The sequence below is a fragment of the Chrysemys picta genome, chromosome 20, assembly GCF_011386835.1.
Source record: "Chrysemys picta bellii isolate R12L10 chromosome 20, ASM1138683v2, whole genome shotgun sequence".
Taxonomy (NCBI): domain Eukaryota; kingdom Metazoa; phylum Chordata; order Testudines; family Emydidae; genus Chrysemys; species Chrysemys picta.
In genome coordinates, this window is record NC_088810.1 from 22,883,678 (window position 1) to 22,911,403 (window position 27,726).

Below are 27,726 nucleotides of genomic sequence, written 5' to 3' on the forward strand. Positions count from 1 at the left end.
AATTTCATTTGCCCATGTTTAGGAACTCAGCTGTGAAGGCTCCTCCAGTCATGGGAGTCTTGAATCCACGCTAATGACTTTGTTCATTATACCAACTGAAAATTTGGCCTTATATCTCATGTAATCAAGTTCCTTGCAACACCAGCTGTAGCCCTGATGTGACTTCTGTCCTTCTTAGTAGAAAAAACATCCTCAGTTCCATACGCATGACTGACGCTAGCTGAAAGCTCTCATGTCCTTGAGTTTAAAGTGTGAGGAAATGAAAGCTAAGAATTTCAAAAGTGACTGGTGATTCTTGGTGGCTGCTTGAAATGCCTTCAAGAGGACTGGGCACCAGAAAGTAGGAACTGAGCATTTTTGAAAACCGGGGTTCTACAATTTATCTGAATTTGGCCCCAAAATCATGAGTCACCTTTGGAAATCTTGATCTTTTGTTTAGCCACAGATGTCTTGGTGATCTGTAGTAAATCAAAAACCTCCCTTCCCTTTCATCTCCCCATAAGAGAAAAGGACGATGGTGATCAATTCCGTTTTCTGGGGGGTGAACAATGTACTTCCCTATCTGAGAATGTTTCATAGTTCCCACAAACACAGCATCTAAACCTTTCCTAGGTGAATGTCTCTGTAACAGGTGATACTGAGTATTATTGCATGCAGGAGATAGGATCACTCAGTGTTTGCTTTGTTCCTATGTGCTTGGATATCCATAGAGAGTTCTCTAGTAAGCTTCACAGAGTCTTTTGTTCTTTCTACCTCCCTGGTTATAGAAAGTGCTTCTTAATATGTAGACAGCAGTTTAAAAACCATTCTGGCAATAGTGTGGTAGTTTTCTAAACAAGAAGGGCCTTGCATCCTGTGCTAAAAGTAGATCATACTCTGAATTAGTCTTATTTTTTCTGGAAGGTCATTCCTCAGCCATCCCCCCTTGATTGAGTGGGCATTATTTCCATCTCTCACATGATTTTTCCTTAGCTTTATCAGAGGCACTGTCCCAGAAGAACACCACTGTCTTGTTAGGTCATAGATGGAGACAGGCCCGCTGACAGGGGAGGGTAAAGGGGACATCTGCCCAGGAGTCCGGGCAAGTTAAAAGGAATTTGTCACTTCAGCCCCCAACCCACCCCCCCGGGGCCGCCCTGGGGCCTGGAATTTCTGTCGGTGGTCCTGGATGGAGATGCAGTTCCAAGATTTTAATCCCAAGCCTTTATACAACACTGCACTCTTTCCTTTCACCTACTGCCCCGTTTTGATGCAATTCAGGAGGAAGCCTGCAGTAGGTGAACCTTGGGGATCCTTTTCTGATCATCACCTGAATCCCTGACCCTAAAACACTTGTCACTTGACTGGACATCTCTTCAGACTGTAATGCCTAATACCACTAGGCTGGAAATCAGTGGAGAACACAGGTAACATGCACCATTTCAATGATACTTCAGTTCTACTTTGAAGGCTTAAGAGGGATTAATTTAAGAATAGGGACATGGTCTGGCCCTGTTTCCAGGAGAGTATTGTAACCCAAAAGGGTTTGAAGGCCATTGAACTCACTGAAAAGACATCCATGGATTTCAAAAACATATTGGCTCAAACACACAGTGATGAGTTACAAGTGGGAACTCAAAGCATGCGAAATACATTCTCCCATTCACCAAGGAGTTCCAAGGGTAAACCCGACCTTGCTGCTAAGAACTAACATAGAATCCTGTGCATGGCAGCAGATTGTACCATTGATATACCTCTGAGTCACCCTCATACTCTGAAGTTAATCAAAGCAGAACGATAGAAATTGAACTAGATTTAGTGTCCTGTTGACACCCAGAAGTCAGGAGAATGATACCAGGAAAATAGCTCGTAGATGAAAGGATACCGCACATTGCAGCATGTGGTACCGGGAATTGACTATTTATCATTAACCGTGATCAAAACCATTATAATAATTACAGGAGTTCCCCAGGCAAGAAACCAATCATTGCTTGGTTAATGATAAGGTCTCAGTGCACTAAGCATGTTTCTTTTGCTTCCCATTGGCTAAGAAAGGATATAAAAGTGCTCAGAACTGCAGGTTGTTCTATCACTTCTCTTGACTTCATCCCCTTGGTGCACTGGGTAAGTTGACTCGACTCAAATTGCTCTTATTCCTGCTTTAGTGATAGTTTTAACTATGGACCTAATCCTACACCAATACTCTGATTTTAGAGCTGTTGGAATAGTGGGCGTCTTGCTTTGCAAAGAGATTTTCTGTAGCTCATCAGTTGTAGACTTTGGTGGATGCTTTCTTCAAAATAGCAGGTTGGGATGTTCAAAGCTATATATGGAATGCAGAACTCCATCTTCCCAATCATTATCATTGGGTTTTGGACCTAGCAATGACTTAGAAAATTATTACAAACCTCAATCACAGTCTACTTTGATCCAAGACTGTGCTTCTCTGACATATAAAGAAACATTGCCAGATCCTCAGTTGACTTCATCGCAGTCACAAAGGTTTACCTGGACTGATGATCTGATCCTGCTGTTTCCATAAAACCATGGAGATCAGCATTCATATCTAACTATCGAACAGCAATTCTTCTGTTCTGTTCTTTTTAACAGAGAGAGCTATAGCTGTAGATGAATCCCAGAGTATGGAAGATACATATATGTGTTCTCCTCCAGGGCAAAGCTAGCCTCTACTTTAGGTGTCTTAGTAACTTATTATAGGCAGTTGATTCCATAATGAACAACTTCAGGCTTCTTGTACATTAATCTGCAGCATGCGATGCTGCATAGAGTTAGAGACAGAATACACGGATCTTACTCAATACAGCAATACTTAATTGCTTATTTGTATAATTTTCAATTTGAGATCCAGATATTTAGCTGGTGTGATTAAAAGTAGCACATAGGTAAGTATGATGATTTAGATCCGTTGAAAGATCTAGTCCCTAGGCTGAACTGGTTTAAGAAGGACTTTTGGATTATTAACTCTTTCTTTGCACTACACTGTACCATTATTATTTAAATGGTTTGAAAATTGCAGGCATCCATGATGGAACTATTCTATTTTGTCGGTTTAGTAATAAGACTCGGTGTTTATTTACCCCTCCCTCCTGAGTAGTTGGGAAATGAAGGTCTTGTGGACAAGGCACAGGTAGGGCCGCAGAAAATCTGCTTCAGGTCCTCTTCTCTGCCACAGATTTCCTTGGGCAAAGCCGATGGGACCAGATTCTCAAAAGGGCTCAGCTGCATTGGAAACTGAGCCTTTAATCTCCTGAAACCAAATCCACAGAGAGATTTAGGCATCTAAATTCCTATTTAGTCAGTGAAATCCAGCAATTAGGTGACACTGGGTCCAAAGTCTCATTGTCAGCCAGACAACAGAAAATCTTTGCTGCCACATAATACCATCTTGTCAATTTATTCCCTCAAAGCAGCGCTGATCTCAAGGAGAAGGGTTAGGGGGTAGATGGGAGTGGCCTCCAGAAACAGAGATCAGGAGAACTAGACAGATGAAACAATGGGGTGGGATTGGTGCAAGCTCCAAGCAGCGCTGATCTCAAGGAGAAGTGGACAATCAAGGCTTAGCAGATGGAGAAGATTTCCTGCATGGGACCCAAAGAAATAGGGAAGTTGCTTGGCATGGGAAAGTAGGAAGCCAGGATGTAAGAAGAGTTCAGAGGGGATGGTTAAAAAGAAGACTAAGGGTAAATGGGTGAACAGGACTAGAAGGAAGAAATAGGAGCAGATACAGAGCCAGTAAGAAATGGAATTATCTAGCATCTATTACTGCATGACACGAGCTGTGAGTCTCGTATGCCACTGCCAATTGTGTGTTATGTTCACTCTGCTCCCTACTGTGTGTTTCAGGTTTACGACAATCACCAAAGATGTCTCCAGTGAAAGATCTGTGTTGCCAACCCCGCCCATATTGTCCTGACATTTGCCCAGAACCATGTGCTTATGTCTGCAATGAGCCTTGTGTCACATCATGTGGCGACTCGAGCGCAGTGGTCTATGCACCCCCGGTTGTCATTAGATTTCCGGGACCAACTCTTGCTACTTGCCCTCAAGACAGCTTCGTGGGAACCTCCTTACCAAATTTTCCCTATACACCTTGGGGTGGTCTTGGAGGTCGTGCAGGTGCTGGTCTTGGGGGTGGTAGTTGGAGTGGATATGGTGGTGGATTTGGGGTTGGAGCACGCGGTGGATTGGGGGGTGGATTTGGGGCTGGATTTGGGGGTGGATTTGGGGGTGGATTCGGGGGTGGAATCGGGGGTGGATACAGGGGCTCATACGGGTATGGGGGGAGATATGGTAGGAACTGCTATGCTAACCGCTGGGAATGTTGTCCATGGTAAACCCAGACGAAAGATCTACGGTACAAGAAAGAAGCATGAAATGAAAGACAAGGCAGAGATTCTCCACATAGGCAATGGAAAATGAGCATCTGTATCTCCACTCAAAATCAGGGGGCGTTGTAGGTGTTCGTCATTTGTATAAATCAGGCTTATCTATGCTTTCCTTTTGTTACATATTACCTGAGCTCTATGGTCTGTCTAGTTTTGAAATTTAATCTTATCCTGCTATTGTGCTTTGTCCTTTTTGATGCCAAGCCGTCTACAACAAGAGACTAAAACTGGTGGAAAATGTGACATGATTTTCAAGCTCTGCAGGTGCAAGGAAGACAGCAGAACACGTTGTGTGAAATGCACCACTTTGGAGCTGGTGACTGGTTGGAGCTCTGATTGTAACCCTGCAAATGCATTCTCTGTTACTCTGCATTAATTCATTCTGTCTGTGTAAACACTACTGCTCAGTCCCATTAAAAATCATACTGCATCATATTATCGGCCTTTTGGTTTTCCTTTCTCCTCCCTTCTTTCTTCCAAAACACCAGTTGAAACAATTTAACCAAAGCAGTTTGGCTAAAATCAAAACAACATTCAAAGTATACAATTAACATGGAAGAAATTATTTTTCCCTCCCAGTTTCCCCTTGCTATAATTAGCATTGCCGATGCTTCCCTGTCAGAGGGTAACAATATCAGGAGCCTGCTGCAAAACGCTTCAGAGTTCGGGACACCAGCCGGCTTCCTGCTCCCGGGCTCAGCTTCTCCCGACTCACACAAGGCACAGGGGCCTTTGTTATGCAGCTACCCTGACCGCTCACCCTCATGTTGTCTGACCCCAGCAACAGGGAATCCAGTGGAGCAGACCCAAAACGACCACACCCAAAATCCAGTAGCTTCTGGATGTGGAGGGGTAAATCTGCCTTGAAACAATGACCCAGACACAACTCATTCCTACCCTCTGGCCATGAGACTCTTAAAGAGATATCTCCCTATTAGGTACATGGGTTACATATGCACTAATCAATCCTACTCAAACCCATAGGAAAGAAGAGAATCGGGTACATTACTTGGTTAATAGCATTGTGCAGGTCCTCTGCACAGGGGGGAATTACCTCCTTGTAACACTTCTCAGATGGAAGGGAAATAGATAAATGACTTTATTTAATCTAATAGAATCTAATAATCTAATAGAATAGATTTCCCTGCTCTAAATATTATACAAAATCTACTCCTGGGGGAATTCTGCACCAAAAAATTAAAAATTCTGCAAAATTGTGCTTATTTTGTTTGTCAAAATAAAGCAATATAATTACACCAGTTTACTTATTTTGGTAATTTATTTAACTACCACACAGGGGAAAAAAATCACAATGATTGTTCAGCATTCCCTAAACACATGAAAGTTAAGTTACAAATACTTGGCAACCAATACCCTGCATTTCAGTTATAATCCTGGATTTTCATTTACATTACATCACAGAATACCAGACACCAAAATAAAAGTAAAGTAGGATGTCTCTTTAAATTGCTCAGACTTTCATAGGTGAAACTCATGCAGTTTTGCTAATCATTGTCTTGCATTTTTTTAAAATGAGTAAGTAAAATAGATCTATTTCCTCCTAGTGAAATAGTTTTTCATAATATCCAACCTAAACCTCCCCCACTTCAACTTGAAACCATTACTCCTTGTTCTGTCATCTGCCACCACTGAGACCAGCCGAGCTCCATCCTCTTTGGAACTCCCCTTCAGGTAGTTGAAGGCTGCTATCAAATCCCCTCCCTCCCCCACTCTTCTCTTCTGCAGACTAAATAACTCCAGTTCCCTCAGCCTCTCCTCATAAGTCATGTGCTCCAGCCCCCTGATCATTTTCGTTGCCCTCCGCTGGACTTTGAAGAAAGACCACATATACCTAGACCATCACTGAAAGGTGTTTATCTAACCTGTTTTTAAAAATCTCCAGTGATGGTGATTTGACACCTTCCTTGAAAGTCTAAAATCAGCGCTTAACTATCATCAAGATTAGAAAGGTTATGCTTATATACAACGTAAAACTCCCTTTTTGCAGATTAAGCCAATTACTCCTTGTCCCACTTTTAGTGGACATTAATCAGCATCCTCTCCAGAAAAGCCCTGAACACACATGAAGACTGTTGTTAGAGTCTCCCGCTGTTTTTGGTGTCTCAAGGCTAAACTTCCCCAGTTTTCTTTAACCTTTCACAGAGCTCCTGGTTTCTGAACCTTTCATCATTTTTGTTGCTCTGCTCTGCATACTCTCTAATCAGTCCACATATTTTCTACAAAAGTCTGTTGCCCAGAACTGGACACAGTTCTCCATCTGAGGCCTCACCGGAGCTGATTGTAGCTGGACAATATATCACGTAAGTTTAGGATTTTGAACTTGTCTCTACTGAATTTCATCTTGTTGATGCCAGATCAATTCTCCCATTTGTTAAGGTTATTTGCAATTCAAATCCTGTCCTCCATAGTGCTTGCAACCCCTCTCACCTTAGTGTCTTCCACAAATTTAATGTGTATTCTCCACATAATTACAGAAATCATTAAAAAAAATATTGCATAATACAGGATCCAGGACAACCTTCTGCACCTCCCTGCCAGATATGGCCTCCCACTTAGAATGAAAACAATTGATGACTAGTGTTTGAGTCTGGATTTTCAATCAATTAGGCTCCCACCTTCTAGGAATTTCATCTCAATCATGTGGTCGAGAGAAATGTTTCCCAGTTTGCTTATATGAATCTCATGTTGGACTGAGTCAAAAGTCTTACTAATATGAATATATAATTTCCTTCATAGCAACTTATGGTTACACTGCTTTCTGAGATCAGTAATTCTCACAACACCCATATGAAACAGGTAGTTATTATCATCTTACCGAAGAAAATGATGATTGATGCTCAGAGCCTAATAGGCTTCTTAGTTATCATTTGAACTCTGCTATCTCCAGGATACCAGCAGTGCATGCAGGGTCCCACCGTGCTGCTCGCTAGACAAGCCCAGAGTCTGAGACAGTCCCCAGCTTGAAGAGTTAACAAACTAGCTAGACATGACAGCAGAAGGGTGGGAGGGAGGATTATTATTCCATTCTAGATGATGATGAAGAGGGGGATGAAGGGCAAGGCTTTCAATACAATTAAGTACACTGAGTGCTGAGCTCTTCTGAAAATCTGGCCTCAACTGTGACAAGCCCAAGATCCCACAGGAAAGGATCGGAGGAGGCAGTAAAGTAGAACTCAGTGTCCCAATCCATGGCTTTAAACAAAGGATCATTCATCCTCTCTAAGTTCCCCACCTGTTATTCAGTTCTGTAGGCTCCACTGTGATATCTGCTATTCTCTTTTTAACTCCATATCCTGCAGTTCCCAAGAAGAGTTCTGGTTAGACCCTCAGAAGAATGAAACCCAACAATAATGGCCTGATTTAAACTGACTATAAAAAGCCAGAATGTGGCTGATTAAGAATACTTCTATCCTGGACATATGGTACTTTGAAATGAATGTGGCAAATCATTTCACAGAGCTGGGTGGAGACAATGTCAATCATGCCAGTTCCTGTGTTAAGATTTAAAGATGTTGTCAAACTGGACAGAGTCCAGAGGAGAGCTACAAAAAATGATGACAGTTGAGAAAACCAGAGCTGTAAGGAAAGGGTAAAGAAAACTGAGCACGTTTAGTCATGAAATGCCAAAAAGTGGAGGGGGAACCTGATGACAGTGTTCATGTATGTTCTAGGCCAGGCGTGGCCAACCTGCGGCTCCGGGGACACCTGTGGCTCTTCAGAAGTTAATATGCGGCTCCTTGTACAGGCACCGACTCCAGGGCTGGAGCTATAGGCGCCAACTTTCCAATGTGCCGGGGGGTGCTCACTGCTCAACCCCTGGCTCTGCCACAGGCCCTGCCCCCACTTCACCCCTTCCTGCCCCCTCCCCTGAGCCTGCAGTGCCCTCGCTCCTCCCTCTCCCCCCCAGAGCCTCCTGCATGGAACGAAACAGCTGATCGGGAGGTGCGGAGAGGGAGGGGGAGGCGCTGATTGGCAGAGCTGCCGGTGGGTGGGAGGTGCTGGGAGCAGGTGTGTGTGTGGGGGGAGCTGATGGAGGGCTGCTGACAAACTATTGTGGATCTTCGGCAATATACATATGTAAATTCTGGCTCCTTCTAAGGCTCAGGTTGGCCACCCCTGTTCTGGGCTGTTACAGAGAGGATGGTGATCAATTCTTCCCAATGTCCACTGAAGGTAGGACAAGGAATAATTGACTTAATCTGTAGCCTGGGAGATTTGGGTTATATACAAGCAGAAACTTTCAAACTATCATGATAGTTAAGTTTAGGCTTTCAAGGGAAGTTGTGGAATCCCCGTCACTGGAGGATTTGAAGAACAGGATAGACAAACAACTGTCAGGGATGGTCTAGACGTACTTGGTCCTGCTTCAGGGCAGGGGACTAGACTAGATGACCTCTTGAGGTCCCTTCCACCCCTATATTTCAAGGATTCTATGATTCTGTATAATATTTAGAGCAGGGGAATATATTCTAATTGAAAATTATGTGTTTAATTCATTTCTATCTGAGACGTGTAACAAGGGAGTAATTCCCCCCATGTCACATACCTGATTCTCTTCCTACTTATGGGTTTGAGAGGGGTTGATTAGTGCATGGTGCTGGTACTGACCATCGGCACAGGGCAGAATTTCACCCAGAGTGCTTTGGAAGAAAGAAGGGAGGAGAAAGGAAAACCAGAAGGCCGATAATATGATGCAGTATGATTTTTAATGGGACTGAGCAGCAGAGTTTACACGGACAGAATGAATTAATGCAGAGTAACAGAGAATGTATTTGCAGGGTCACCAGCTCCAAAGTGGTGCATTTCACACAACATGTTCTGCTCTCTTCCTTGCAGCTAAAGAGCTTGGAAATCATGTCACATCTTCCACCAATTTTAGTAACTTGTAGACAGCTCAGCATCAGAAAGGACAAAGCACAGTAGGAGCATAAGATTAAGTTACAAAACCAGACAGACCATCAAGTTTAAGGAATGTGTGACATAAGCAAGGCACAGATAGGCGTGATTTATGCAAGTGACGAACACCTACAATGCCCCCTGATTTTGAGTGGAGATACAGATGCTCATTTTCCATTGCCTGTGTGGAGAATCTCTGCCTTGTCTTTCATTTCATGCTTGTTTCTTGTACCGTAGATCTTTCTTCTGGGTTTACCATGGACAACATTCCCAGCGGTTAGCATAGCAGTTCCTACCATATCTCCCCCCATACCCGTATGAGCCCCTGTATCCACCCCCGATTCCACCCCCGAATCCACCCCCGAATCCACCGCCAGATCCACCCCCAAATCCACCGAAGGATCCAACCCCATATCCACCACCGTATCCACCACCATACCCACCCCCAAGACCACCACCTATACGACCTCCAAGGCCACCCCCAAGTCTATAGGGAAAATTTGGTAAGGAGGTTCCCACGAAGCTGTCTTGAGGGCAAGTAGCGAGAGTTGGACCTGGGAATCTCACGACAACTGGGGGTGCAAAGACCACTGCGTTTGAGTCGCCGCAGGTTGTGACACAAGGCTCATTGCAGACATAAGCACATGGTTCTGGGCAAATGTCAGGACAATATGGGCGGGGTTGGTAACACAGATCTTTCACGGGAGACATCTTTGGTGATTGTCGTAAACCTGAAACACACAGTAGGGAGCAGAGTGAACATAACACACAATTGGCAGTGGCATACGAGACTCACAGCTCGTGTCATGCAGTAATAGATGCTAGGTCATTCCATTTCTTACAGGCTCTGTATCTGCTCCTATAGGTTTTGCATGTACCAACCGGCACAAAGGCAGGTGCCTTGGGAATGCAGGTGCCTAGAGGGTGAGAGGTTTTGAGGATTTCATTGTCACCTAATTGCTGGATTTCACTGACTAAATGGGAATTTAGATGCCTAAATCTCTCTGTGGATTTGGTTTCAGGAGATTAAAGGCTCAGTTTCCAATGCAGCTGAGCGCTTTTGAGAATCTGGTCCCATCGGCTTTGCCCCAGGAAATCTGTGGCAGAGAAGAGGACCTGAAGCAGATTTTCTGCGGCCCTACCTGTGCCTTGTCCACAAGACCTTCATTTCCCAACAATTCGGGGGGGGGGGGGGGGGGGTAATAAACACCTGCTTCTTACTACTAAGCCAACCATTTAAATAATAATGGTACTGCTTAGTTCAGAGAAACAGTTATTAATGCAAGTGTCCTTCTTAAACCAGTTCAGCCAAGGGACTAGATCTCTCAACTAGTCTAAATCATCATACTTACCGATAATACAAATGTGCTACTTTTAGTCATACCAGCTAAATATCTGGATCTAAGACTGTAAAGTTACTAACACACCTAAAGCAGAAGCTAGCTTTGCTCTGGAGGAGAACTCATTATATATATATATATATTTTAAAATCTGGGACTCGTATATAGCTATTGCTCTATCAATAGTTAGATATGAAAGTTGATCTTCATAATTTTATGGAAACAGCAGGATCAGATCATAAGTCCAGGTAAACCTTTGTACTGCAATGAAGTCACCTGAGCATCTCACCGGGTGTAATTATAGACAAAGAGTTAGAGAAGCACAATCTAGTCTCAAAATCTATTATCAAAGTAGACTGTGGTTGAGATTTCTCATGAATCTGATGTCCATAACCCAATTATAACGATTGGGAATGGGGTGGGGGTCTGCATTCCATATATAGATTTGAAAATCCCAACCTGCTATTTTGAAGAAAGCATCCACCAAAGTCTGAAACTGACGAGCTACAAAAAAATCTCACAGAAAACAAGACGCCCCCTGCTCCAGCAGTTCTAATATCACAGCGTATTGGTGTAGGATTAGCTCCATAGTTAAAACTATCACTACAGCAAAAATAGGAGCAATTTGAGTCAAACAGACTTACCCAGTGCACGAAGGGGATGAAATCAGGATAAGTGATTAGAACAACCTGCAGTTCTGAGCACTTTTATATGCTTTCTTAGCCAATGGGATGCACAAGAAACATGCTTCGTGCACTGAGACCTTATCATTAACCAAACAAAATGTTTTCTTGCCTGGGGAACTCCTATAATTATTATAATGGTTTTGATCAAGGTTAATGATTAATAGTCAATTTCCAGTCCCACCCCGGCTGACCTGCATGCTGCAACCTGCACTTTCCTTTCATCTTGAATCTTTGTGGGCCAGGTACTTTCCTGCTATCATCCTCCTGACTTCCTGGGTGTCACCAGGACACTAAATCTAGTTCAATTTCTATTGTTCTGCTTTGATTAACTTCAGAGTATGAGGGTGTGTGTATCAAGGGTACAATCTGCTGCCATCCACAGGATTCCATATTTGTTCTTTAAATATGCAGACTAGTATCTAATTAGTGGTAAGGTGGAGTTTACCCTTGGAACACCTTGGAGGATGGAGAGTTTGTTGGACATGCTTAGAATCCCACCTGTACCTCTTCACTATGTGTTTGAGCCAACATGATTTTGAAATCCACGGATGTCCTTTCAGTCAGTTCAATGGCTTCCAAACCAGGCCTTCTGGGACACAATACTCTCCTGAAAACAGGGCAGTAGAAGTAGGATTGAAATGCTGCATGTTATTTGTGTTCCCTCCTGAGGTTCCGTCTCATGCTATTAGATATTCCAGTCTTAAGGGCTGTCTAGTCAAATGATCAGTGGTTTACAATCAGGGACTCAGCTGTTGATCTATTGTACGCTTCTCCTGAGTTGCAAAACGTGGAAGTAGATGAAAGGAAAGAGGGCGGCATTATCTAAAGGATTGGGATTAAAATCTTGGAACTAAATCTCCATCCTTGATATAACAAGACAGTGGTGTTCTCCTAGGACAATGCACCTGACCAAGTCCAGGAAAAATAGCACGAGAGATGGAAAATGCTGTGCACTTAGTCATGGGAAGAGGGTGATGGTTGAGGAATGAGCTTCCACAGTAAATAAGACTAATCCAGAGTATGATCTAATTTAGGACAGAATGAAAAACTACCCCACCATTGCCAGAAAGATTTTTAAACTGCCGTCTACACACTCTAAGCAGCACTTTCTATAACCAGGGAGATAGAAAGAACAAAAGACTCTCCAAACCTTACTACTGAATTCTCTATGGATATCCAGGCACATAGGAATTTTCAAAGGTTCTCATGGTCCTATATCTTTTACGCAATAATACCCAGCAGCATCTCTTTCAGAGAAGTTCACGTAGAAAAGGTTTAGATACTGTGTTTGTGGGAAGGGAACTATGCAACATTCTCAGATAGAGAAATAAATTATTAGCCCCCCAGATGGAGTAATTGATCAACACCAGTTTTCCCTTATGGACCGATGAAAGAGGAGGGAGGTTTCCAATTTACTAAAGATCACCAAGACGTCTGGGGCTAAACAAAAGTCCAAAATTTTCAAAAGTGACTAGTAATTTTGGAGCAAAACCTCAGATATCTTGTAGAACCCCGGTTTTCAAAAATGCTCAGTTCCTATTCTCTGGTGCCCAGTCCTCTTGAAGGCATCTCAAGCAGGCACTGGGAATCACCAGTCATTTTTGAAATTCTTGTTTTTCATTTTTTCACACTTTACACTGAAGGACATGGGAAATTTCACCAAGAGTCAGAACAAAACAAGTTAGATGCATTTCCTTTTTGACACCCGGGACATAAATGGAATGATACTGGGTGTGAATATGGTGCATAATGATTTCAGATGAAAGCAATCTTCAGGGTGTAATAATGTATGTCATTGAGTGTGGTAATGATCACAACAATTGCCAGTAATGGAAGGGGTTCCCTGTGCAGAATATTTTGTTTCATAATTAACAAGGACTTTATGCACCAAAGGTGTCCCAGATCCTAGTGGTGGCCTAAAACAACATAGAAATGTGTTCCCAACTCAGTGGTCTTCTAACTACTTCCCTAGACTTATTCTCTTTGGTTAATCCACTAAATCTGATTTAATTCAATCACTTTATAACTATTGCAATCTTGCTTCACTGGCAATTTACTTTCTGACTGAAGCTTGCACATTAAGGCAGGACATGATAGTGTCTGCAAATACTTGAAAGGCTGCCAAAAAAAAAAAGATGGAGGAAAGTTCTTCATCTTCCCACACAGGGCAGGACAAGAAGCAGTGTGTTCAAACTACAGCAGAGCAGATTTAGATTAAATCTCAGGGAAAATTTCCTAACTGTGAGAACAGTAGGACAACGGAACAGGCTGCCCAGGGAGGTTGTGTATACTCCTTCACTGGAGGTTTTCAAAAAGAGGCTGGAAAGACATCTGTCTTGGATGGTTTAGACACAACAAATCCTGCATCTTTGCATTAGACAAGATGAGCCTTGTGGTGCCTCCTAGCCCTATGGGTCTATGTTTCTAAAAAGCTTTTTTAGATTTTTTGTATCGTTAAGGGATTCTTCCTCATAAAAGTGTCTTTTTACTTAGTAAGGTTCAGGCATTTATGGATTTTGCCCTGAAAAATATAAGGCAGCTAAGTTCAAAGCCACATAATGTGTGAAGAGCCCTAGTTCTGGTTAACTTTACACAAGAAAGGGGCATTTGTATTCCTTAGAACAGCTTTTAAAACCTCACGCTAAAGATATTTTCATATTAGACAGCATTACTTGGTACTTTTTGAACATATGTATGTGTACCCACCTCTTCAGCCTACTCATGTGTGGCAAAATATTTATACCAGTTGAGGTTCTCACCCTTCTATTTGCATCTAATCCTAGTGTTTGACTTTCATAAATAAGTATTCAAGTATAATTAGAGAGAGAGAGAAAGATCCATTCTCTACTATAGGGGTGTAATGAAGAAATATTGAAGAAGAAAATATGGCATTTTCTTTTATATTCGACACTTTTGTGGTTTTTCAAACTTACTCTGATGTATCTCTTTCCTTATCCTACAAGAGACAGAATATTGAAGGACATGCAGAAATGTCAAATCCAGCATGGAAATTCCTCAATTCATAGGTGTATAAATGGAGGCTTTAAATACGAACTCTGAGCCTATATAAACTAGTATAGCTTCATTCAAGGAAACTCAGCGATGACACATTACATCATTGGAGGGTTCTCATTTAAAAAAATATATTCATTCTAATTCATTAGCATCTATTGCTGATTCGTTAGCTTTAGAAGCCAAATGCCGCACTCAGATCCCAAGCCTTTATATAATGCAGCACTCTTTCCTTTCATCTACCTCCACTTTTTGCGGCAACTCAGGACAAGCCTACAGTAGATGGACCCTGGGTGTCCCGTTCTGATCAACAGCTGAGTCCCTGATTGTAAACCACTTATTACTTGACTGGACATCCCTTAAGACTGGAATATCTAAGAGCATGAGATGGAACCTCAGGAGGGAACACAAATAACATGCAGCATTTCAATCCTACTTGTACTGCCCTGTTTTCAGGAGAGTATTGTGTCCCAGAAGGCCTGGTTTAGAAGCCATTGAACTGACTGAAAGGACATCCAAAGATTTTAAAATCATGTTGGCTCAAACACATAGTGAAGAGGTACAGGTGGGATTCTAAGCATGTCCAACAAACTCTCCATCCTCCAAGGTGTTCCAAGGGTAAACTCCACCTTACGACTAATTAGATACTGGTCTGCATATTTAATGAACAAATATGGAATCCTGTGGATGGCAGCAGATTGTACCCTTGATACACACACCCTCATACTCTGAAGTTCATCAAAGCAGAACAATAGAAATTGAAATAGATTTAGTGTCCTGTTGACACCCAGGAAGTCAGGAGGATGATAGCAGGAAAGTACCTGGCCCACAAAGATTCAAGATGAAAGGAAAGTGCAGGTTGCAGCATGCAGGTCAGCCGGGGTGGGACTGGAAATTGACTATTAATCATTAACCTTGATCAAAACCATTATAATAATTATAGGAGTTCCCCAGGCAAGAAAACATTTTGTTTGGTTAATGATAAGGTCTCAGTGCATGAAGCATGTTTCTTGTGCATCCCATTGGCTAAGAAAGCATATAAAAGTGCTCAGAACTGCAGGTTGTTCTAATCACTTATCCTGATTTCATCCCTTTCGTGCACTGGGTAAGTCTGTTTGACTCAGATTGCTCCTATTGTTGCTTTAGTGATAGTTTTAACTATGGAGCTAATCCTTCACCAGTACGCTGTGATATTAGAACTGCTGGAGCAGGGGGCGTCTTGTTTTCTGTGAGATTTTTTGTAGCTCGTCAGTTTCAGACTTTGGTGGATGCTTTCTTCAAAATAGCAGGTTGGGATTTTCAAATCTGTATATGGAATGCAGACCCCCACCCCATTCCCAATCATTATAATTGAGTTTTGGACATCAGACTCATGAGAAATCTCAACCACAGTCTACTTTGATAATAGATTTTGAGACTAAATTGTGCTTCTCTAACTCTTTGTCTATAATTACACATGGTGAGATTCTCAGCTGACTTTATTGCAGTTGCAAAGGTTTACTTGGGCTTATGATCTGATCCTGCTGTTTCCATAAAATTATGAAGATCAACTTTCATATCTAACTATTGATAGAGCAATAGCTATATATGAGTCCTAGATTTTAAAATATATATATATATATAATGAGTTCTCCTCCAGAGCAAAGCTAGGTTCTGCTTTAGGTGTGTTAGTAACTTGTTATAGGCAGTTGACTCCATAATGCACAACTTCAGGCTTCTTATACATTAATCTGAAGCATGTGATGCTGCGCACTGTTAGAGACAGGATACTGGATGAGATGGGCCACTGATCTGACCCAATACATCAATACTTAATGACTGATTGGCCTAATTTGCAGTCTTAGATCCAGATATTTAGCTGGTATGACTAAAAGTAGCACATTTGTATTATCGGTAAGTATGATGATTTAGACTAGTTGAGAGATCTAGTCCCTTGGCTGAACTGGTTTAAGAAGTTGCATTATTAACTGTTTCTCTGAACTAAGCTGTACCATTATTATTTAAATGGTTTGAAAACTGCAGGCATCCAGGATGGAAATATTCTATCTTGTTGGTTTAGTAGTAAGACGCAGGTGTTTATTTACCCCTCCCTCCTGAGTAGTTGGGAAATGAAGGTCTTGTGGACAAGGCACAGGTAGGGCTGCAGAAAATCTGCTTCAGGTCCTCTTCTCTGCCACAGATTTCCTTGGGCAAAGCCGATGGGACCAGATTCTCAAAAGGGCTCAGCTGCATTGGAAACTGAGCCTTTAATCTCCTGAAACCAAATCCACAAAGAGATTTAGGCATCTAAATTCCTGTTTAGTCAGTGAAATCCAGCAATTAGGTGACAATGAAATCCTCAAAACCTCTCGCCCTGTAGGCACCTACAGTCCCAAGGCACCTGCCTTTGTGCCGGTTGGTACATGCAAAACCTCCAACACCCTGATACTTCCAATCTGCTCACAGCCCCTAGTCTCAGGCTAGGCATTCACTTCCCTATTTTATCTGGCGGTGCAGATCCACTTAGTCTTCTTATAGCATATCTACCAGTTTGGGGATCACAGAGAAGACATCTGAGGGCAAGTACCAGGAAAATAGGGAGGTGACTGGCTGGCTGGCATGGATGTGTCTATCCCAATCCAAGTGGTTAGGGCACCCTACTGGAATGTGGGAGACCCACGCTGCCTCATTTACAGCAGGGATTTAAAACTGTGTCTCCTACCTCCCAGCTGGGTGCCTTAACCACCTTGATCTCTCTTACTCTCTGCCTGTGCAGGGCACAGTACAAAGAGGTGCCATTCTCAGTGGTAGCCAGTAGGAAATACATGATCAATTCTATCAGTAATATCAATCAGGAGGAGCGGAGTTCTACTCCCACCTCATCCATTGATGCACCTGGCATTGGCGAGCAGGTCACTTCCACTGAGCATCTAATAACCTGCCGCAGGGATAACAACCACTCCTTTCATGGGGGTTTTGCACAGCTTAATGGTTGCATGAATCAGTGAAAAGGTAAATTACTATGAATGGACTAGGAAAGCTTTTGATTGGAGTCAGAATATTTAGAAAGAAGGGTTAGGGGCTGGATGGGAGTGGCCTCCCGAAACAGAGATGAGGAGAACTAGACAGATGAAACCATGGGGTGGGGTTGCTGCAAGCTCCAAGCAGCGCTGATCTCAAGGAGAAGTGGACAATCAAGGCTTATCAGATGGAGAACATTTCCTGGGGACCCAGGTTGCATGGGACCCAAAGAAATAGGGAAGTTGCTTGGAATGGGAAGGAGGAAGCCAGGATGTAAGAAGGGTTCCCAGGGACTGGTGAGGAAGAAGACTAAGGGTAAATGGGTGAACAGGACTAGAAGGAAGAAATAGGAGCAGGTAAGGATCCAGTAAGAAATGGAATGACCTAGCATCTATTACTACATAACATGAGCTGTGAGTCTCGTATGCCACTGCCAATTGTGTGTTATGTTCACTCTGCTCCCTACTGTGTGTTTCAGGTTTACGACAATCACCAAAGATGTCTCCCGTGAAAGATCTGTGTTGCCAACCCGGCCCATATTATCCTGACATTTGCCCAGATCCATGTGCTTATGTCTGCAATGAGCCTTGTGTCACAACCTGCGGCGACTCAAACGCAGTGGTCTTTGCACCCCCAGTTGTCGTGAGATTCCCGGGTCCAACTCTTGCTACTTGCCCTCAAGACAGCTTCGTGGGAACCTCCTTACCAAATTTTCCCTATAGACTTGGGGGTGGCCTTGGAGGTCGTATAGGTGGTGGTCTTGGGGGTGGGTATGGTGGTGGATACAGTGGTGGATATGGGGGTGGATCCTTCGGTGGATTCAGGGGTGGATTTGGGGGTGGATTTGGGGGTGGATTCGGGGGTGGAATCGGGGGTGGATACAGGGGCTCATACGGGTATGGGGGGAGATATGGTAGGAACTGCTATGCTAACCGCTGGGAATGTTGTCCATGGTAAACCCAGAAGAAAGATCTACGGTACAAGAAACAAGCATGAAATGAAAGACAAGGCAGAGATTCTCCACACAGGCAATGGAAAATGAGCATCTGTATCTCCACTCAAAATCAGGGGGCATTGTAGGTGTTCGTCACTTGCATAAATCACGCCTATCTGTGCCTTGCTTATGTCACACATTCCTTAAACTTGATGGTCTGTCTGGTTTTGTAACTTAATCTTATGCTCCTACTGTGCTTTGTCCTTTCTGATGCTGAGCCGTCTACAAGTTACTAAAATTGGTGGAAGATGTGACATGATTTCCAAGCTCTTTAGCTGCAAGGAAGAGAGCAGAACATGTGTGAAATGCACCACTTTGGAGCTGGTGACTGGTTGGAGCTCTGATTGTAACCCTGCAAATGCATTCTCTGTTACTCTGCATTAAATCATTCTGTCCGTGTAAACTCTGCTGCTCAGTCCCATTAAAAATCATACTGCATCATATTATCGGCCTTCTGGTTTTCCTTTCTCCTCCATTCTTTCTTCCAAAGCACTCTGGGTGAAATTCTGCCCTGTGCCGATGGTCAGTACCAGCACCATGCACTAATCAACCCCTCTCAAACCCATAAGTAGGAAGAGAATCAGGTATGTGACGTGGGGGGAATTACTCCCTTGTTACACGTCTCAGATAGAAATGAATTGAACACATAATTTTCAATTAGAATATATTCCCCTGCTCTAAATATTATACAGAATCATAGAATCCTTGAAATATAGGGGTGGAAGGGACCTCAAGAGGTCATCTAGTCTAGTCCCCTGCCCCGAGGGAGAACCAAGTACATCTAGACCATCCCTGACAGTTGTTTGTCTATCCTGTTCTTAAAATCCTCCAGTGACGGGGATTCCACAACTTCCCTTGAAAGCCTAAACTTAACTATCATGATAGTTTGAAAGTTTATGCTTGTATATAACCCAAATCTCCCATGATACAGATTAAGCCAATTATTCCTTATCCTACCTTCAGTGGACATTGGGAAGAATTGATCACCATCCTCTCTGTAACAGCCCAGAACAGGGGTGGACAACCTGAGCCTGAGAAGAAGCCAGAATTTGCATATGTATATTGCCAAAGATCCACAATAGTATGTCAGGATCCCCCGATCAGGTCCCCCCCCCGCCTGCTCCCAGCACCTCCCACCCACCGGCAGCTACGCCAATCAGTGCCTCCCTCTCCTTCCCTGCACCTCCCGATCAGCTGTTTCGTGGCATGCAGGAGGCTCTGGGGGAGGGGCGAGGGCACTGCATGCTCAGGGGAGGGGGCGGGAAGGGGTGGAGTGGGGGCAGGGCCTGTGGCAGAGCCAGGGGTTGAGCAGTGAGCACCCCCTGACACATTGGAAAGTTGACGCCTGTAGCGCCAGCCCCGGAGTCGGTGCATAGACAAGGAGCCGCATATTAACTTCTGAAGAGCCCCATGTGTCTCCGGAGCCGCAGGTTGGCCACGCCTGGCCCAGAACACACATGAACACTGTCATCAGGTTCCCCCTTCCACTTTTTGGCATTTCAAGACTAAACATGCTCAGTTTTCTTTAATCTTTCCTTACAGCTCTGGTTTTCTACAGCTGTCATCATTTTTTGTAACTCTCCTCTGGACTCTGTCCAGTTTGACAACATCTTTAAATCTTAACACAGGAATGTGGGGATGTATCATCCCTACACCAACCTAATGAAAAGTTCCATGAGGAGGTAAGGGTCACGATGGGACACTTGCCAGGTAAACAAATCATGGCCTTATGTAAGTACCCTGGTGGTCTAGGATTATATAAGATGATCATGGCCTTATGTAAGGCCCCCTGGTGGTCTAGGATTATATAAGATGATCATGGCCTTATGTAAGGCCCCCTGGTGGTCTAGGATTATATAAGATGAGGTAAACAAATCATGGCCTTATGTAAGGAACGGTTGAACCAATCGGTGTGGGGCTATACATGTGATAAACACATGATTCTCCTTCTTGTCCAATCCGTAGATGTGTGATTATTGCCTAATTGTGTTATGTAATGTTAAGAAAAACTATAAAAGAAAGCTTGTAATAAACAGAATTGGATTCAGCTTGCAACCACATTGGTCGTGTGCTTTATCCGCTCCGCCTGGAACCCCACACAGGAACTGGCATGATTGACATTGTCTCCACCCAGCTCTGTGAAATGATTTGCAACGTTCATTTCAAAGTACCATATGTCCAGGATAGAAGTATTCTTAATCAGCCACATTCTGGCTTTTTATAATCAGTTTAAATTAGGCCATTATTGTTGGGTTTTATTCTTCTGAGGGTCTAACCAGAACTCTTCTTGGGAACTGCAGGATATGGAGCTAAAAAGAGAATAGCAGATATCACAGTGGAGCCTATAGAACTGAATAACAGGTGGGGACCTTAGAGAGGATGAATGATCCTTTGTTGTGTTGTGAGAATTACTGATCTCAGAAAGCAGTGTAACCGTAAGTTGCTATGAAGGAAATAATATATTCATATTAGTCAGACTTTTGACTCAGTCCAACATGAGATTCACATAAGTAAACTGGGAAACATTTCTCTCGACCACATGATTGAGATGAAATTCCTAGAAGGTGGGAGCCTAATTGATTGAAAATCCAGACTCAAAGACTAGTCATCAATTGTTTTCATTCTATGTGGGAGGCCATATCTGGCAGGGAAGTGCAGAAGGTTGTCCTGGGTCCTGTATTATGCAATATTTTTTTTAATGATGTGTGTAATTATGTGGAGAATACACATTAAAGTTGTGGAAGACACTAAGGTGAGAGGGGTTGCAAGCACTATGGAGGACAGGATTTGAATTGCAAATAACCTTAACAAATGGGAGAATTGATCTGGCATCAACAAGATGAAATTCAAAATCCTAAACTTAAGGAATATATTGTCCAGCTCCAATCAGCTCCGGTGAGGCCTCAGATGGAGAACTGTGTCCAGTTCTGAGCAACAGACTTTTGTAGAAAATATGTGGACCGATTGGAGAGTATCCAGAGTAGAGCAACAAAAATGAGGAAAGGTTCAGAAACCAGGAGCTCTGTGGAAAGGTTAAAGAAAACTGGGGAAGTTTAGTCTTGAGACACCAAAACCTGAGGGAGACTCTAACAACAGTCTTCATGTATGTTCAGGGCTGTTCTAGAGAGGATGCTGATTAATGTCCACTAAAAGTGGGACAAGAAGTAATTGGCTTAATCTGCAAAAAGGGAGTATTAGGTTGTATATAAGCATAACTTTTCTAACTTTGATGATAGTTAAGCACTAATTTTAGACTTTCAAGGAAGGTGTCAAATCACCATCACTGGAGATTTTTAAAAACAGGAACTGGAGTTATTTAATCTGCAGAAGAGAAGAGTGAGGGGGGATTTCATAGCAGTCTTCAACTACCTGAAGGGGAGTTCCAAAGAGGATGGAGCTCGGCTGTTCTCAGTGGTGGCAGATGACAGAACAAGGCGCAATGGTCTCAAGTTCCAGTGGGGGAGGTCTAGGTTGGACATTAGGAAAAACTTTTTCACTAGGAGGATGGTGAAGCACTGGAATGGGTTACCTAGGGAGGTGGCGGAATCTCCATTGGTAGAAGTTTTTAAAGCCCGGCTTGACAAAGGCCTGGCTGGGATGATTTAGTTGGGGACTGGTCCTGCTTTGAGCAGGGGGTTGGACTAGATGACTAGATGACTTCCTGAGGTCTCTTGCACCCCTAATCTTCCATGATTTTATGATTCAGCATAGGGGGCTGAATGGGATGATCTCTTGAGGTCCCTTGCACTCCCATATTTTAAGAATACTATGAGTCTGTATAATATTTAGCACTCGGAAATATATTCTAATTGAAAGTAATTAATTTAGTTCAATTCTATCGGAGACATGTGTAACAAGGGACTAATTCCCCAAACCCACCAAGCAGAGGGCCTGCAGAATGTTATTGACCAAGTAATGAACCTGATTCTCTTCTTACTTATGGGTTTCAGAGGGATTGATTAGTGAATAGGGTTGGTATTGACTATCTGCACAGGAGAGAATTTCATCCAGAGTCCTTTGGAAAGAAAGAATAGAGGAGAAAGGAAAACCAGAGGCCAATATTATGATGCTGCATAATTTTTAATGGGAATGAGCATCAGAGTTGGCACTTACAGAATGAATTAATGCAGACTACAGAGAATGTATTTTCAAGGTTACAATAAGAGCTATAACCAATCACTTTATCCATTCTGACGCTTTTAACAAAAGATGTTCTGCTCTCTTCCTTGCAGCTGTAGATTTGAAAATCATGTGCCATTTTTCACCAAACTAAGTTACTTGTTGTAGACTGTTCAGCATTAACTAGTACAAAGCACAATATGAGCTTAAGACGAAGCTGGAAAACCACTAGACCATAAAGCAAAGGTAATATGCACCAAAAGAAAGGCATGGTTAGGTGTGAGTTATTCAGGCGATGAACACGCACTATCCCCATCGATTTCAAGTGTCGTTGTAGACTCTCATTTTCCATTAGCTGTGTGGGGAATCTCTATCTTTTATTTCATTCCAAGGTTGTTTCTTCTTTTGTGGATCTTTTTCTGGGTTTAGCATGGCCTACAACTTTCAAAGCGGGAAGAATAGCACTTCCTACCAAATCTCCTCCCATGCCCACATAAATCCCCATAACGACTGCCATATCCAACATTGTATCGACCACCATAAGCACGCCCTGAACCGCCTGAGCCACCGAAACTACCACCCCCATATGGGCCACCATATCCATAGGGTAAATTTGGTAAGGTGCTTCCCACAATGCTGTCTTGAGAGCAGGTAGCGAGAATTGGTCCCGGGAATCTCATGACAACTGTTGGTGCATAGACCACTGCGCTCGAGTCACCGCATGATGTGACACAAGGCTCATTGCAGGCATCAACGTATGGGTCTGGGCAGATGTCGGGATAACATGGTGGGCGTGGGTAACACAGAGCTTTTGTGATTGTGGTATACCTGAAACACACAGTAGGGAGCAGAGTGCACACAATGACACACAGTTTGTAGTGAAATTGGATATTCACACCTCTTGGAATGCAGTAATAGATGCTAGGTAGGTCTGTTTCTTACAGGTGCGATATCTGCTCCCACTGATCTAAGGCTTTCCTAGCACATACAGAATAAACCACTTTTTCACTGCTTCAGGCAACCACTAAGCTGCACAAACCCATGTGAAAGGATATATTGCCCCTGTGGCTGGTTACTAGAGTCTCATTGGAAGTGACCTGCCCATCACTGCTGGGTGAGTCACTGGGTGAACTGGGACTAGACCTTTGGCCCTCCTGATTGATATTAATGATAGTATTGATCATTTGAATTCTAGTATTTCCCAACTGCTACAACTGAGATCGGTGCCCCATTGTGCTGGGTGCTGTACATGTAAGGAGTGGAACACACTATGTTGGTGGTTAAGGCCCCCACCTGGGATGTGGGAAACACGGTTTTAAAGCTGTACCACTGAAAAGTTAAGAATAGCCCTAGTGCATTATATCAGCTGTTCATCTCTGCCAGTGTCCCATCTCTAACAGTGTAACCTCTGAGGACAGGACAAGAGGCAATGGGCTTAAATTGCAGCAAGGGAGGTTTACGTTGGACATTAAGAAAAACTTCCTAACTGTCAGGGTGGTTAAGCACTGGAATAAATTGCCTAGGGAGGTTGTGGAATCTCCACCGTTGGAGATTTTTAAGAGCAGGTTAGAGAAACACCTGTCAGGAATGGTCTAGCTAATACTTAGTCCTGCCATGAGTGCAGGAGACTGCAGAAAAGTTGGCATGTGTGGAAACACAAACACAATTTGGCTTGACCTGAACATTTGGCTTGACACACCCATGCACTGTTGGGCAAGATTTAGGGCGAGCAGTTTGTGTTATCTTTGGGAGATTGCATCGGCATATACTTGCTGACTCTGCACTGTTGTGATTTCGTCATCACTCTTTTGTTTTCCTTGAGTTGCAAACGTTCCAGGACATTTTGTCACAATTTTGTAACATGCCGTTTGTGAAGATGTAGCCAGGACTGAGAGACTCACCCGAGAGAATATCCCTGTTTCCTGCACCCCCTCAGATTTTCTTGGTCCCCATCATGGTGCTTACCACAGGACCATTCATTCTCTTTTAGTTCCCCATTTATTATTCAGTTCTCGAGGCTCCATTCTGGTATTTGTTATTCCTTTTTGACCTCCATGTCCTTCAGTTCCCGAGAAATTTGCTGGTAAAACCCACAGATGAATGAAAACCAGAGACAAACGCTTGGTTACATACTTGACTGTGAAAAAGAAGAACGTGGCAGATGTAGAATATTTCTTTCATAGACGTACGGTACTTTGAAATTGCAACAAGGAGGAGAGTGCAGACAAGGTTAACAATGCCAGTTCTTTCAGTAAGATTTAATCTGAGAATGTAAACCAGTTCTGTGCAGCAGCATTTGGCTTCGAAAGCTAATGAATAAGCAACAGATGCTAATGAATTAGAATGAATATATTTTTTGAAATGAGAACCCTCCGATGACGTAATGTGTCATCGCTGAGTTTCCTTGAATGAAGCTATACTAGTTTATATCGGCTCAGAGTTCGTATTTAAAGCCTCAATTTATACACCTATGAATTGAGGAATTTCCATGCTGGATTTGACCGTTTCTGCATGTCCTTTAGTATTCTGTCTCTTGTAGGACAGGGAAACAGATACATCAAAGTAAGTTTGAAGAACCACAAAGGTGTCGAATACACTGGTCTACAATTTTTGAGAAGTCGTCTGCTTCAGAGATAAAATGTGCTATAAATTATGTATTTTGATGTGCTGAATTCAAATATGACAATTAAAACAACGGATTGGCTACTGTTTCTAAGATATTTAAGTTTTTACATTTTATGTCTATGTATATTGTGTAGATAGTAGAGTTTTAATCATAAATTGTAAACCTAGGTCTTTTCATGTGTTTATGGTTGCTTTACATGATAATATTTCACCTGTCCTGTTTATGTAACACTTTAAAAATCAGCAAAAGGGTTATATAAATAAAATGTATTATGAAACAAAAGGCAAAAAACTATTATGTACATAGTTTAGTCCTATTCAGTGTCTACTCGGGGCTTCTTGGCTTGTCTCTTGTATTCATTAAATGGAGCATCTCTTGTCACTGTCCAGCAATAGTCTGCAAGCATTGATGGGCTCCATTTGCCCTGATAGCGTTTCTCCATTGTTGCAATGTCCTGGTGAAATCGCTCGCCGTGCTCGTCGCTCACTGCTCCGCAGTTCGGTGGAAAAAAATCTAGATGAGAGTGCAAAAAATGTATCTTTAGTGACATGTTGCAACCAAGGCTTTTGTATGCCTTGAGGAGGTTTTCCACCAACAACCTGTAGTTGTCTGCCTTATTGTTTCCGAGAAAATGTATTGCCACTAACTGGAAGGCTTTCCATGCCGTCTTTTCCTTGCCACGCAGTGCATGGTCAAATGCATCATCTCAAAGAAGTTCACAAATCTGAGGACCAACAAAGACACCTTCCTTTATCTTAGCTTCACTTAACCTTGGAAATTTTCCACGGAAGTACTTGAAAGCTGCTTGTGTTTTGTCATTGGCCTTGACAAAGTTCTTCATCAGACCCAGCTTGATGTGTAAGGGTGGTAACAAAATCTTCCTTGATTCAACAAGTGGTGGATGCTGAACACTTTTCCTCCCAGGCTCCAATGACTGTCGGAGTGGCCAATCTTTCTTGATGTAGTGGGAATCTCTTACACGACTATCCCATTCGCAGAGAAAACAGCAGTACTTTGTGTATCCAGTCTGCAGACCAAGCAAGAGAGCAACAACCTTCAAATCGCCACAAAGCTGCCACTGATGTTGGTCATAGTTTATGCACCTCAAAAGTTGTTTCATGTTGTCATAGGTTTCCTTCATATGGACTGCATGACCAACTGGAATTGATGGCAAAACATTGCCATTATGCAGTAACACAGCTTTAAGCCTCATCTTCGATGAATCAATGAACAGTCTCCACTCATCTGGATCGTGAACGATGTTGAGGGCTGCCATCACACCATCGATGTTGTTGCAGGCTACAAGATCACCTTCCATGAAGAAGAATGGGACAAGATCCTTCTGACGGTCACGGAACATGGAAACCCTAACATCACCTGCCAGAAGATTCCACTGCTGTAGTCTGGAGCCCAACAGCTCTGCCTTACTCTTGGGTAGTTCCAAATCCCTGACAAGGTCATTCAGTTCACCTTGTGTTATGAGGTGTGGTTCAGAGGAGGAGGATGGGAGAAAATGTGGGTCCTGTGACATTGATGGTTCAGGACCAGAAGTTTCATCCTCTTCCTCGTCTGACTCAAGTGAGAATGATTCTGGTGCATCAGGAACCGGCAGTCCTTCTCCGTGGGGTACTGGGCGTATAGCTGATGGAATGTTTGGATAATGCACAGTCCACTTTTTCTTCTTTGACACACCTTTCCCAACTGGAGGCACCATGCAGAAATAACAATTGCTGGTATGATCTGTTGGCTCTCTCCAAATCATTGGCACTGCAAAAGGCATAGATTTCCTTTTCCTGTTCAACCACTGGCCAAGATTTGTTGCACAAGTGTTGCAGCATATGTGTGGGGCCCACCTCTTGTCCTGATCTCCAATTTTGCAGCCAAAATAAAGGTGATAGGCTTTCTTAACCATAGTGGTTATACTGCGCTTTTGTGATGCAAAAGTCACTTCACCACAAACATAGCAGAAGTTATCTGCACTGTTCACACAAGTACGAGGCATCTCTGCTCACTTTGGCTAAACAGAAATGTGTCCCTTTGCAAAATCAAATACTGACAAATAAGAGAGCACGACACTGTATGATTTCTAGAGCTGAGATAGGGCAATTTGTTCAGCAGAGTGATGTAAGCTTTGTTATGATTGCATCATCCATGACTTCTAGGAATAACATGATGCAATTCATATCATGTATGACGCAATACCAGCTTCAGATTGCATCATTCATTGTTTTGCCTAAAAAGCAAGTACTGTCCAAACCCAGTCATAGATTTATTCATAGATCCAGTCAAGGATGTATTTTAGTCATTTCTGGTTTAAATTGAGATCCCTTCTCTTTATAACTCACTTATTCTCTGCCATTCCGAAGTCAAGGGTCGTATATACTGACCCAATAGCATACCTTGAAAACTAGAGCCAATCAACAATTTTAAGCATCATTTTCGTTCTCAGTGACCCAGAATTAGTAAAGTTTGACTACATTTATTTCAGAAGCATTTTGGCTGTCGAGCAGTGCTATAGAAGAAAATGCCATATTTTCTTCTTCAATATTTCTTCATTACACCCCTATAGTAGAGAATAGATCTCTCTCTCTCTCTCTCTCTCTCTCTCTAATTATACTTGAATACTTATTTATGAAAGTCAACCACT

The 27,726-nt window shown here is 42.8% G+C and overlaps 3 protein-coding genes across 3 annotated transcripts; 2 read left to right on the plus strand and 1 right to left on the minus strand.

Annotated features, from left to right (window-relative positions):
• The first annotated feature begins 2,037 nt into the window (after positions 1–2,037).
• On the plus strand, positions 2,038–4,820 carry LOC135976744 (claw keratin-like). Its single transcript, XM_065574038.1, has 2 exons — positions 2,038–2,103; positions 3,844–4,820. The coding sequence occupies exon 2, from the start codon at positions 3,864–3,866 to the stop codon at positions 4,332–4,334; it is 471 nt and encodes a 156-aa protein (XP_065430110.1). The 5' UTR covers positions 2,038–2,103; positions 3,844–3,863; the 3' UTR covers positions 4,335–4,820.
• A 4,273-nt stretch (positions 4,821–9,093) lies between these two features.
• On the minus strand, positions 9,094–11,373 carry LOC112060081 (claw keratin-like). Its single transcript, XM_024108595.2, has 2 exons — positions 11,287–11,373; positions 9,094–10,033 (listed from the first exon to the last, which is right to left on the minus strand). Exon 2 carries the CDS (start codon positions 10,011–10,013, stop codon positions 9,555–9,557), a length of 459 nt encoding a protein of 152 aa, XP_023964363.1. The 5' UTR covers positions 10,014–10,033; positions 11,287–11,373; the 3' UTR covers positions 9,094–9,554.
• A 4,030-nt stretch (positions 11,374–15,403) lies between these two features.
• LOC135976699 (claw keratin-like) lies at positions 15,404–18,777 on the plus strand. The gene is made up of 2 exons (XM_065573828.1): positions 15,404–15,445; positions 17,819–18,777. Exon 2 carries the CDS (start codon positions 17,839–17,841, stop codon positions 18,295–18,297), a length of 459 nt encoding a protein of 152 aa, XP_065429900.1. The 5' UTR covers positions 15,404–15,445; positions 17,819–17,838; the 3' UTR covers positions 18,298–18,777.
• The last annotated feature ends 8,949 nt before the right edge of the window (positions 18,778–27,726 follow it).

Coding starts and splice junctions, on each gene's coding strand:
- LOC135976744 (XM_065574038.1), top strand. CDS start 3,864: ATGTCTCCAGTGAAAGATCTGTGTTGCCAACCCCGCCCATATTGTCCT.
- LOC112060081 (XM_024108595.2), bottom strand. CDS start 10,013: ATGTCTCCCGTGAAAGATCTGTGTTACCAACCCCGCCCATATTGTCCT.
- LOC135976699 (XM_065573828.1), top strand. CDS start 17,839: ATGTCTCCCGTGAAAGATCTGTGTTGCCAACCCGGCCCATATTATCCT.